We start from the raw sequence: 12847 nt of genomic DNA, 5'->3' as shown, positions 1-12847 counted from the left end.
ATTATATATAAATTTTACGTCAAAAATATTTTACACATACACTTAATAATATTTATAATAATTGATTAAATTTTAACATTTGATTGACATTTGTTTAATGTGATTATAATATATAGTATTTATTTTTATTATTTATTATATATAAATTAATATAATTATAACAAATGGTGATAACAACTTTGTATTTGAAGACAATTAATGGTTATTTAAAATTAATATATAATATTAATATCTATGAACTGATACCACATAAACACATATAACAAGATAATGGGATAGATTTGGTTTGTATTGATTGATTGAAAACATTATTATTATTATTATTAATATCAATATTTAATTATTAATTGATAAATTAAATTAATCATTTAAATTGATTTAGCATTTAATATAATAATAATAATATGAATCAAATGATTGTCTCCGATTAAGACATCTGAAGACTATATTTTTTGAGGAATCAATGCCTCGATTAATGGCAAAAAAAGGAAGACTTCGGCTCTTCCTTTGCTTTTTAGTGCCGATTATTGTCTTAATATTTCTTATAATATATACGACTAATGATCTAAAAATTAATGATTTCGTACCAAACTATTATCGATTAGATGATAATAACGATAATCGCTTGAATGGTAAAGATAGTGATAGTGTCATCAATGATATCAACAACAATGATGATGACAATCATAATAGCGATACTAATGATCATAATTTTGACAATGAAAGACATTATGACAAGAATATCGTAACGTTTGCCAAACCCATTACTCATGAGGAGGACTTGTTATCAAATGATATACATAATGGCAAATGTTTGCCATTTGCATCTAATTTGTCGGTCGATATCAACACTATTGATGGTTACAAAGATCTCGAATTTAATCCCAAGTTTAAGAGTTATTGGAACTATACTTTTGAGCGAAAATATGAACAAACAAGAGATAATTGGCACGAATTGCCACTAAAGGTATGGCCTTTAAGATACCTTTTTTTTTGTTGATTCAGTCTTTCAATGTTATTATAATATCTTTCAAAGAAAATTAACTTTTTAAACCATATTTGACATTATAGTTAAAAATTATTGATTTTATTACTGTACTATTATTATATATATAATATAGATTTATATATTTTTTAAATAGTATTATTCATTGATGATTAATTTGATAGCATTGACAGTACTAATTTTTTTATTAGCTATATTGTTAATTATTTTTTACCCCCTGTAAGCAGCAAACATTTTTTTTGCTAATAAACAGTTTAATGCTGTTTTAAAAATATATAATACAGTACTTATCACATATAAAAATGCTTTAATTATATTTTTAATCAAATCAATTTTAATTTAATTAAAGTGTATATGTATATACTGTATATACTGTATATTTGATAATTTTAGTTTTTTTTGTTATAAACTACAAAAATGTGTGTTTTATTTGAATGTTTGAATGAGAATATTCTTTTTTTAAAAACCTAATTAATATTTATTTTTTAAAAATTTGATGTCATATTTCATGGGAGAGATGTTAAAAAAAAAATTATTATTACTATTAAATTATTAGGTAATCAGGCTTTTGACTATAAAATATAATCTAATTGTAATTCATTATTATTATCAATGATATACAGTATATGATAGTATATATATTATATACAGTATATTATATACGGGATATTAAGTAGTTAAACAAAAAAATAAAAATAAATTTCTCATAAGAATTAAGATAAGTATTTTCCCATTTAATCTAAATACGAGCAAAAAAAGTAAAAATTTAAAGTTTTTTATTTACTTATTTTTCAAAATATGTCTTTTAGTTGTCTAAATATATGGTTTGGCACAAAGTTTATGAATTATTATTATCATACAAAACATTAATGCATTGTTTTTAAGTATTGGTTTGTTTTTGGACTAATAATGTCTAAACATTTTTTTTAATGATATATAATATAATACAATAAAATGATATAAATGTGCAAAAATACAGGTAAACGAACCCTTGTTTTTTGCAGTCAAGTGTGTTATATTCAATAGCACTGGATGTTTATATAACTACAGTCCTAACACACTTTACCTGTAAATTACTGTATAAACCATTACAACATTGCATTTTAACCTAACTATTTTACGGTAGTTTTTTAGTCAATTGACAATATACTGTAATGTTTTTGTTTAATATCATCCAATAGTTTAGATGTTAAATAATAAATGAGATAAAAAACTGTTCATTCAATCAATTGATTGATTTCCTGATACGATGACCGCTAACATTGATTGTTAAAAAAACACAAAACAATTGATTTACTGTTTTCTCAAAATATTTTCTGAGGATTTTATTTCTAAAAGAAAACAATTTATTAGTTTTTTTCTCTCTCTGATGATGACCTCAACAAACTAACCAAAAGTTGATAACTTCTTTAGGTATAACTTTTTTTTGGGGGGGGGGAGGTATTAAATATATTTTAAAATTATTATTATTACAATCAATTTATTTTGTGTGTGCCTGTTATTTATTTTTTTAAATACACTATTTAAAACAAATTTATAAATATATTTTGAGATATAAATCGATTTATTTATTTTATATGTTATGAAAAAATCGTGTTTTCTATGATTTCACGTTTTTTACCCCAAAAAATCTTTGATTACTTATTTTAATAATACTCTAATGATAATAATAATAATAATAATAATAATAATAATAATAATTTTTGTGGGCTTTTATTATAAAGTATCAAAACAATTATATTTATGGAAAACAACTGGTTTTGAATAACAATAACATTATTAAAGTCAAAATTATTATTGTTTATATAATATATGAATGTTTGTTAAAATATTGTATTGTATTTTTATATATACAAAAATATTATTATAAATATGTCATTAATATGAGAATTTTGGTTATGTTATGGTCAGTGAATATAAATTTATTATTGTTTTGAAAAAATAAATTTTTCATTTATTTTATTTGATTTTCTATTGTGTTATTTATATTTTATAAATATAATTATCTTTTTATTGACTAAGCTAGTCTTATATATATCCTAAACATTAAATATTTAGTGATTTTTAAAAAAATGTGATTAATAAATAAAAACTTAAATAAATTTATATAATGTAGTATTTAATTATTTATATACTGTAGGTTTTTAAATTTTTTATATGTATATTGATTAACTTCATGGCTCTATTGTATTTACAATTTGTTATTTTTGTTGTTGTAGTTAACAGATATTTTCCAAGGATTTTTTACTAATAAGGTTTAAGATTTATTATATAATATTAAATATAATGTATACTAACTAATAGTAACTTATTATAAACAAGTTTTTATGATATATAATATATATATTCTATAATATATCATATAATATATTTTTTGCATATATCGTATTTTAAAAGATTACATTTGTAGTTTTTTTATTATTTTATTTATTATTTAATAGTATTATTATACCGGGTACTATTATATACAAGTATATACAAATTTGTATAAATTTCCTACAATTATTTTATATATGGATATATAATCATTTAATATAAATATTGTTTTTTTATTTGAATAATATTATAATATTTAATAATTATTGTTCGTTTATAGTTTGTAATATTTTTCAATAAAGCTATTATGTAAAATTAAATATTTAAATTATATTTAGTTTTTTTTTATAAAATATAATTTTAATTGATTTTTAAACGTTATTTTATATAATTATATATTTTGTTTTTTCAACAAACAAATAATGGTTAGCTTTTATATCCATTGTTTAAAAAACTTATTTTAATGGAAAAGTTTAAAGTCTATCAAATAAAACTTGAAATATTATTTTGTTAATAATAATAAATATTCAGTAAATTAGATATTTTCTAAAACATAATTTCTAATATTTCTTTAACATTAACAATTTTGTTTAAATATACAGTAAATGTAAATATTTATAGTTATAATCTAAACAAAGTTAAAGTTATCAATATAATGTTTATACTGTATTTTATTACAGTATTATGTTTTGTATTTGATATATATTTAATAATATAATTATGATATCACAAACTAAGCATTTTTTTATAACCCGAACCGTTTATTTAAATTAAGTAAAACCGTAAAACTATTTATTACCTGTTTATCCAAACCGAGCCGTATATATATATATATATGATTTAATATTCTAATATTATTTATAACAATTAAAAACAGTTACTTTAATGACTAACAAATTATAATAACATTTGCAGTGAAAATAAACAATTTATAATAATTATAATTAAATAAATAAATGCATCAATAGAGATATATATTATTATTTGTAGTTAATACGATTTGTTTGATCAACTTTTTACCCATTTATATAATACCTTAAAATACTTAATACATTAGTTTTATTAGCTGAATATTTAGTTAATTGATAATTATAATAATTATTATTTGATCAATTAATTAGTAATAAATAATTTTTAATTTATTAAACACTATTATGTTTTATTAATAACATCACTTAAGAGGAAATTAGATTTATATTTCTACTATATTTTATTATTTATTATTCTAATTATACTAAATTTATTTATATTATATTAATTTTAACTTTCATTTAAGTTGAAAATTATTACTTTTAATAATTAAAATTATTGTTTGAAGTCAATCGAAATTGAAAATATAAAATATTATAGTTTAATAAGTTTAATACTAAATGATTGTTATGAATTTTTTTAGAAATTTGTTTTTAATAATACGATAAATAAATATATACAGGTATATTACAAGTAAATACTAACAATATTTTGTGTTTTTTAACTATACTATTTATATTTTACAATACCATACAATAAATATATATAATTATAAACAAAAAAATAAATTTGATCGCAATTAACATTTGCAGACAATTATACAGTATATTGTTTATTATAACAAATAAAATATTTTTATAGAAAATAATATATTAAATATTGTTATCAATTAAATGCTTGACTCCTAATGATGTGACCTAAAGTTGTTGGTGTCATATAAATGGGACGGAACTGACAATTACAGGTAGTTTTTTTGAATCCAAATACAAATAAAACTTATCTGTTTTAGAGGTCATATACAATATTATTATTAATACAAACTTATTGGGTGTGAAAACCATTGAGCGATTGTGTGGTGCGGACTCACGCTGACTATTATATAACAATTGCTATAATAATAATAATGTTTTATACTGTATTTTTTCATATATAATTAGGCAAAAGAGCATAGTTTGCGGAAATTGAAATATTGTTTGTTTGTTTAGTTTACTTTTAAAACTTTTTTGTTTAGATTTCTGAAAGATTGCCCTAAGGATATAACTGCTTAAATATTTGCATAATATATAAAAAATAACAATTTAATTATTAATATTATGTATTATTATTTTTTTAAATCTCTCTAAAAGCATAACTCTTTTCTTTTAAAATACAAATAAACATAAATCATTTACATTGTATTAATTTATATTAAAATAATTAATAATTATTATAGTTAAAGTACAGTTTTGATTAGTTGTATGATTATTAATTTTAGTGGTTAGTACTTACAATAATTGTTAGTAATATTATACATAGTATTAATTAATTATTATAATTTGAAATGATATTTTATATTTCAGGTGATAATATTGCCGCACTCTCACAATGACCCGGGTTGGCTGAAAACATTTGAACAATATTACTATGACTATACAGCACTTATACTCAATAATATGGTCGATAAGTTAACCCGATATCACAATATGACTTTCATATGGGCTGAGATGTCATTTATGTCCCGTTGGTGGGAAAGGTAGTTGTATTTTATTATGTTATTTATTTAATCTAATGTTTTTTATATATCATATATTTTTGTTAGTCTTAAAAATCGGCCCCAAATGCGAGAGTCAGTTAAATATCTGATTAAAAGCGGTCAGCTTGAGATTGTGACCGGCGGATGGGTTATGACCGATGAAGGACCGGCACATTACTGGGATATGATTGATCAGCTAATAGAAGGACATCAATTCCTGAGGACAAGCATTGGTTTGACTGAATCACCCATTAATGGGTGGTCTATCGATCCGTTTGGTCACGGAATGACTTTTCCGTATATATTAAAAAAGTCGGGCATTAATAATACGTTAATTGAGAGGACACACTTCGGATGGAAAACTCATTTTGCGGCCAAACAACAGTTGGAGTTCATATGGAAACAGGTTTTCGATACAAGCAGTTCATGGGATCTGTTCTGTCAAATGTCTGCCTTTGATTTGTACTCAATTAAGTTCACGTGTGGACCCAATACCGATATTTGTCTTCAATTTGATTTTCGACGAATTGCTGGCGAATCCTCTGAGTCGACATCCGTAAAGATTACTGAAGACAATGTTGAAGAACGAGCAAATCTAATGGTCAGTCAATACGGCCGATTGGCCTCACTTTTCCCGCACAACATAGCACTGGTGCCGTTGGGTGACGACTTTCGGTTCAACTACGACACTGAATGGGATCAACAATACGATAATTATAATAAACTAATGCAATATATTAGATCTAATCCATTACTTTATAATAAAACTGAGATTAAGTTCGGAACACTTAACGACTATTTCCAAGAAGTTCATCAAAGAATGGAAAAAATGAATGAAAACAAATTTCCGACACTTTATGGAGATTTTATGCCATACGCCGACGTCTACGTTGACGGTAAACCTCACTATTGGTCCGGTTATTACACTACTCGTCCCTATTGGAAGTCATTGTCCCGTCAATTACAACATCTATTAAGAAGTGCCGAAATATTATATTCGTTGACTCGAAACCAGATCCGTCAAAGTGGTAGTAATCAGCAAATGTTAGACCGTTTGGACAAAGATTACGAATACTTATCGACAGTCCGACAAAACTTAGCTCTTTTCCAACATCACGACGCAATCACCGGTACCTCTAAAGAGCACGTTATGGAAGATTACGGAAAGAAATTGAATATTGCTATCAGTTTAGTGTTGGGTGTTATCTCACATTCAGTACAATTCATTTTAGCCAAAGACAATACTGTATTACCAACAGATATGAATGCCGCCCACCCTATGACGGCTTACCTGTTTCCAGATATTGAGCGAACCTCTTGGGATCAGTTGTCCCAAAAGTCGGTGTTATTTGTGCCGCCGGTCGACGGCAGGAAACTAGTGGTCTTTAATTCGCATCTTCAGACGCGAATTGAAGTGATCCGAGTTTATGTACGGACACCATCTGTCAGAGTAATTGATGGCCAAAACGGCAATGAAATACAATCGCAAATAAATCCGATTTTCAATTCAACCGCCGGAATAGCGACCAATGGATATGAATTGCAATTTATAGTTTCACTTTCGCCACTATCGTTGACCACATTTGTCATACAGACATTTGAACGAAGACATCGATCACATCATCTGCCAAAAGTCTCATTGTTTTTGAGCGATGCCGACGAAGACGAAGATCTTCATAAATCTGATGGTAACGTAATTCATCCGAAAGTATTTAAATTTGACACTCCTATGGACAACAAGGAGTTTGAATTGGAAACACCGTATATTAAGGTACGGTTCGATAGGCGAACCGGTTTTATAACCCATATTATCGATAAAAAGAGCAATTTTGTCCAAAAAGTACATTTATCATTGAGAGCCTACAAATCGGCTGAATATAACAGCGGCGCCTATCTGTTCAAACCATCACAGTTTGATCCCATTCACAATATCACTGAACGGTTTCCTATTATGCGACTCATTAGAGGAGATGTTAGCTCTGAATTGACTGTCATTTATCCTAATTTTATTGAAGTAAACTTTAAAGTGTATAACACTTATAGTTCAATTGCAAGTGCTGTACAAATGTACTGTAAGTTTGATCTATCAAAACGTGAAGATCTAATGGATTGGGAACTGATTATGAGAGTCGAAACTGATATCAACACAATTGATTCAAGAGATGGTCGCAAACGGTTTTATGTCGATTCAAATGGCTTTCAAATGATTGAAAGGAAATATGTGGACAGTTTGGGCATTGATGGCAATTACTATCCCATGACCTCAAGCATGTATATTGAGGACAATAACTCCCGACTAACACTCTTGGCCTCACATTCTCACGGAGTGTCCAGTCCTTTGAATGGAACAATTGAAGTGATGTTAGAAAGAAAATTACGATTTGATGACAACAGAGGCGTTGGCGAAGGTGTTGCTGACAATAAGCTAACGATTTCGCGATTTTGGATCGCAATCGAGCGCACAGACACTGATTACGGTTCCGATAACCAGCCAATTGTTCCCAATTTATCGCAACTAATGTACTCTTTATTATCGACACTTCTGTACGAACCGATTGTCTTGGCTTCAGATGGACAGCACAATCGGCCGACACATTCAACGATGAAGTTTCTAAGCGAATCGTTTGATTGCAATCTATTTCTAGTCAATTTGCGAACCCTTCCCGAAGCCGATAACTTTGAATTGCCGTCACAATCAAGTCTACTACTACTTCACAACAGAGGCAACACTTGTCGTATCCGACAACAGATAACACCGAAATCAATGTTATGTTTAAACTCTAAGAATCGGCCAAAAAGTTTTGCAAATCTAAGAATACAATCGATTAATGAGTGTTCACTTACGGCATTCAAAACACTTAAACCGGTGACTGATTTAAGTACTATAGATATACCCGAAATGCAAATCAATGCATACGATATTAAATTTGTCAAATAGAGGGGTATTATTATTAACAAAAAAACAAACTAACTAACAGTTATTTTTGAAATATTATTATTATTATTATTTAAATATTTATCAATTATTGTAGTAACGGTATGTGATATATTAAGCCTCCATTAATACATATTCTGAATGTGGGATAAAAAACCAAATGTTTCGGAATTAATTAATTAATGGTTTCATTCAATTGAACAATAAATTACTGAAAACCATAGTTTATATATTATATTATATATATATATATATATAATATAATATATAAATTTCTATATATATATATATATATAATTTCTAATAGATTGTTGAAAATTACAGTATTATTATTAAGCTATCAATTATATTAAGTTTTATTAATATAATTGTTTTTGGCATTAAATATGTCATTTTTGTGGTTCATATCTATTGATGGCAACTAACACACGTGTTAAGGGATCAACACATCCGTCTAAATGTTATGTATTTAAAAAAAAGACTATTAACTAATCAAATGTTAAGTACAATATAATACCAAATGATATATTTGATAGTAATTGAGTTGAATTCAATTGTCTATCTAATCATACAATCATTAACAATAAACTATACAATCATTCATTAATTCATATGATTTATTAATTTTATTAATACTGTATAATAATAATAAAATTTATTTTATTAATCAATTTTATCAATTGTTTTAACTTGTAGTTGAAAAAATTTTTAGCAAATTTATTTAATATTGAATAAAGATATTGTTTAAAATAAACATATTTATTGTTATTATTATTACTTAAAATTAAATTTATTTAAACAGTTATAAGAACTTTAATACACATAACAACTACAACAAGAATCTGATGAATATATTGCAAGACTTGAGAACAAAGAACCGATTTATTACAAACAAGTGTTGAAAACAAAACAAAAATATATTAAATCAATAAATTGGTGAAAATTATTAGTTATAAAAGTATATAATTATAATTTGATTTTTAGTATTTAAATTTGATTTCAGTTTAATTTAATAATTTCATGTCAGCATATATATTATAGTTGGGATATATTTAATATAAAATATCAATATATATATAATTTGCTATTTTAAAAAATAATACATATTTAATAATTAATATTATATATTGTACTTAACTTATAAACTCTAAAGATTAAGAACTATCTCTACATTATTATTATTTAATAATATAATAATATTTAATTATATTTAATAGTATCGATAATCCAATTAACAAATCGTGATATTCTGATAAAATCCATTTTATTGATTGTGTTATAATCTATACAATCAGTTTCAATCATATTTTCAAACGCTGTCAGACCTCTGACTAAACCAATAAGTACGGCACGACTCCCGACATACTGAACGAGTGGTCCACCAGAATCACCCTATAATACAATATATTGCCGATAATAATAATAATAATAATAATAATTTATAGTAATTACAGTATTTTAGTTATTATTATAATTTACATATAATGTTTATAGTATGTTATAGTATGTTAACAATTAGATGAATAGAGTATATATAATATTTATATTTATAATATTTGCCGCACACGTAGCAGCACCTGAATTGATAGGATATCTGTGAGCAATGATTCTATCAGACCATAGATCCAAACTATTATTAAAAGGTTTGTCAATTATTATCCAACCCATTATCAGTGGTCCATAATTGGCAATACCGTAATCAATATAACCAAAACCAGCAGTTAATGCCAACTCTTCATCTGTATTAACAATGTCTGTGTCGGGCAAACAAATGCCATTTGTCTGCGCTATATATCGACAACTTTTGTTGGTTTGTATCGGTAAATGTGAATCTAATTTAAGTAATGTAATGTCATATCTGGCGTCAATTTCATCAAATGTATTATAATTGTAGTGAACAATCCGTTTGTATACACCATATGATGTCCTAAATGACTCTAAATGTCTCAAATCGTAAATCGTGTGCACAGTTGTAATGTATTCAAAACTGGAGTTTTTAATTGTAGTTATATTTTTTGATAAAAAACAATTAATTAAATTAACATCTCTATGATTATGACTAATTTAATTCAAGTAAATAACTTTATAAATATTATATATAGTATTATTTACGAATAATTAGAGTTTAATCTTAGAGTTATCTGACTAACTATTTTAATTGTATAATACAATGATTGTATTACAAAATTAAAATATTTAGTCAAATTGTATTACAATCTATGTTTTATTCGACTAAACGAAAAGTTTTAATAGTATTATAAAATTATTTAGAAAATTAAAAATAATAAATCAAACATAAATTTATTATATTTGATTGATTAATACTGTATTGGAAATCATATATTATTTATAAATAAATTCTATTTGAAAATATATTATGTATTTTCTATTAGCACTCATCAAAAAATTATACAATCCGTACATTTAATAAAATTTATAATATTATTAAATAATAATAATAAATAAATATTGGCAATTTATTTGAGCTTGATCAAATTTTATTATAGCACTTGATGTATGCTTTGTAATGGATTTTTATTTAAATTTTTTTTTATTTAATACTTATTCTCATAACAAATGGTATGTAAAGTGATATACAATACTTACTGAACACAATGTGCAACAGTTAATATCCAATTGTTGTTTAGTATAACACCAGAGCATCGGGATCTAAATATTTCAATATTTTAAATCAATTTATTATTATTATATTAAATATTGTTTGCAAAATATTTTTAAATAATAAATTTATAATTTTTTCAATAAATCAAAATTACTTAATAATTGGTATAAATCCTAAATAATATTTCTTTCCCACAATATATACAATCCATGGCCACTCTCCCGGTTGAGCTAACCGTCCGTTTTGTACACTTGTAGTCACATTTGATGACCACTTGAAACAGTTTTTTGTAGTCAACAGTGACTGCCGTCCGATACCACACGTGTCGAGCGTTACGTTCGGATAGTGTTTGATCTGTGAGTGAATGCAAACACTGAACGACACCAATACTGATGACAACAATACTATTATTACTACAAAAAATAATTATAAATATATTTTATTTAAATAATAAAAATGTTTTCAAATAATTTTATTTGACTTAAAGTTAAGTAAATAAATATACAAACATAAAGTTAACATTTCATGTATTTTGTGATTTTTTTTAAAAGTATTAATAACTTAATATAGTCTGCAATATAATGAACAGTATATTAATTTTTCGGAAACATTTATATCATTTGTTTAAATATATATCTTTTAGTTAGTATTTATACAAAATATATATTAATATATTAAATTTCTATTAAATCTTATGATTGTTATAATATATTAAATTACAAAAAAACAATACAATTTATTATCAAATTTTATAAAACAGTATTAAATACTAAAATAAAAAATATATTTTTTTGTACAAATTATTGATTAGAAATTATTAATATTTTTAATTAGTTAACTAAGAAATGTAATTTGATATTTTATGTTTTTTTTATAAATAGTATAATATTTTATAAATAATAATGTTTTAATACAATTTTATATAATTTTACAAAAAAACTATTATTAAATAAAATATAATTGATTGTTAATTAATAAAATATTTAATGAAAAATCTTATGTATATAATTCAAGTATTAATGTGTAAGTTTGCATAATCTATGCAATAACGAAATGTCTATATTATAATTAATTATAAATATCATAAATATTTTAATTGATTCATAGTATTGATAGTATGTCTAAACTGTTTGCCTATTGAAGGCATACATTCATCCATCAAATACTATCCCAATGTAACACTCATTGACTGTGGTATCGGTCGGGAGTCAAACATTATGAACGACCAGTGCTTTAGATTTCATACGAGTTATGATATGACCGGAAATATCATAAGAATTATCAAAAGGAAAGATCTCGAATCATATATGACATGAGTTGAACGTATGTTAGAGTATTCGAATATCAAACCCGAAGCCGAACTTAAATGGTCGGGCGATAAGAAACCATCGACCGATTGGTCACAGAGTGGACAAATTGTTTTCAAAGATATGAGTTTCTATATAACGAATCGCCGAAACCGGTTCTCAAGAATATTAACGTTTG

At 24.7% G+C, this 12847-nt stretch overlaps 2 protein-coding genes across 2 annotated transcripts; one reads left to right on the top strand and one right to left on the bottom strand.

The window, feature by feature from the left end:
- The first annotated feature begins 452 nt into the window (after positions 1–452).
- Positions 453–8814, top strand: LOC128953564 (alpha-mannosidase 2-like). The gene is made up of 3 exons (XM_054299054.1): positions 453–967; positions 5632–5804; positions 5871–8814. Exons 1-3 carry the CDS (start codon positions 464–466, stop codon positions 8740–8742), a joined length of 3549 nt encoding a protein of 1182 aa, XP_054155029.1. The 5' UTR covers positions 453–463; the 3' UTR covers positions 8743–8814.
- Positions 8815–9939: 1125 nt separating this feature from the next.
- Positions 9940–12578, bottom strand: LOC128953450 (chymotrypsin-like protease CTRL-1). Its single transcript, XM_054298933.1, has 3 exons — positions 12529–12578; positions 10300–10726; positions 9940–10131 (listed from the first exon to the last, which is right to left on the bottom strand). Exons 1-3 carry the CDS (start codon positions 12576–12578, stop codon positions 9940–9942), a joined length of 669 nt encoding a protein of 222 aa, XP_054154908.1.
- Positions 12579–12847: the final 269 nt, after the last annotated feature.

This window comes from Oppia nitens, unplaced genomic scaffold (assembly GCF_028296485.1).
Source record: "Oppia nitens isolate AA-2021 unplaced genomic scaffold, nextdenovo-longstitch-racon4-pilon3 scaffold22_pilon_pilon_pilon, whole genome shotgun sequence".
In the NCBI taxonomy this organism is placed as follows: domain Eukaryota; kingdom Metazoa; phylum Arthropoda; class Arachnida; order Sarcoptiformes; family Oppiidae; genus Oppia; species Oppia nitens.
Note: the sequence above shows the minus strand (reverse complement) of the source record. Positions and strands in the feature narration are given on the sequence as shown.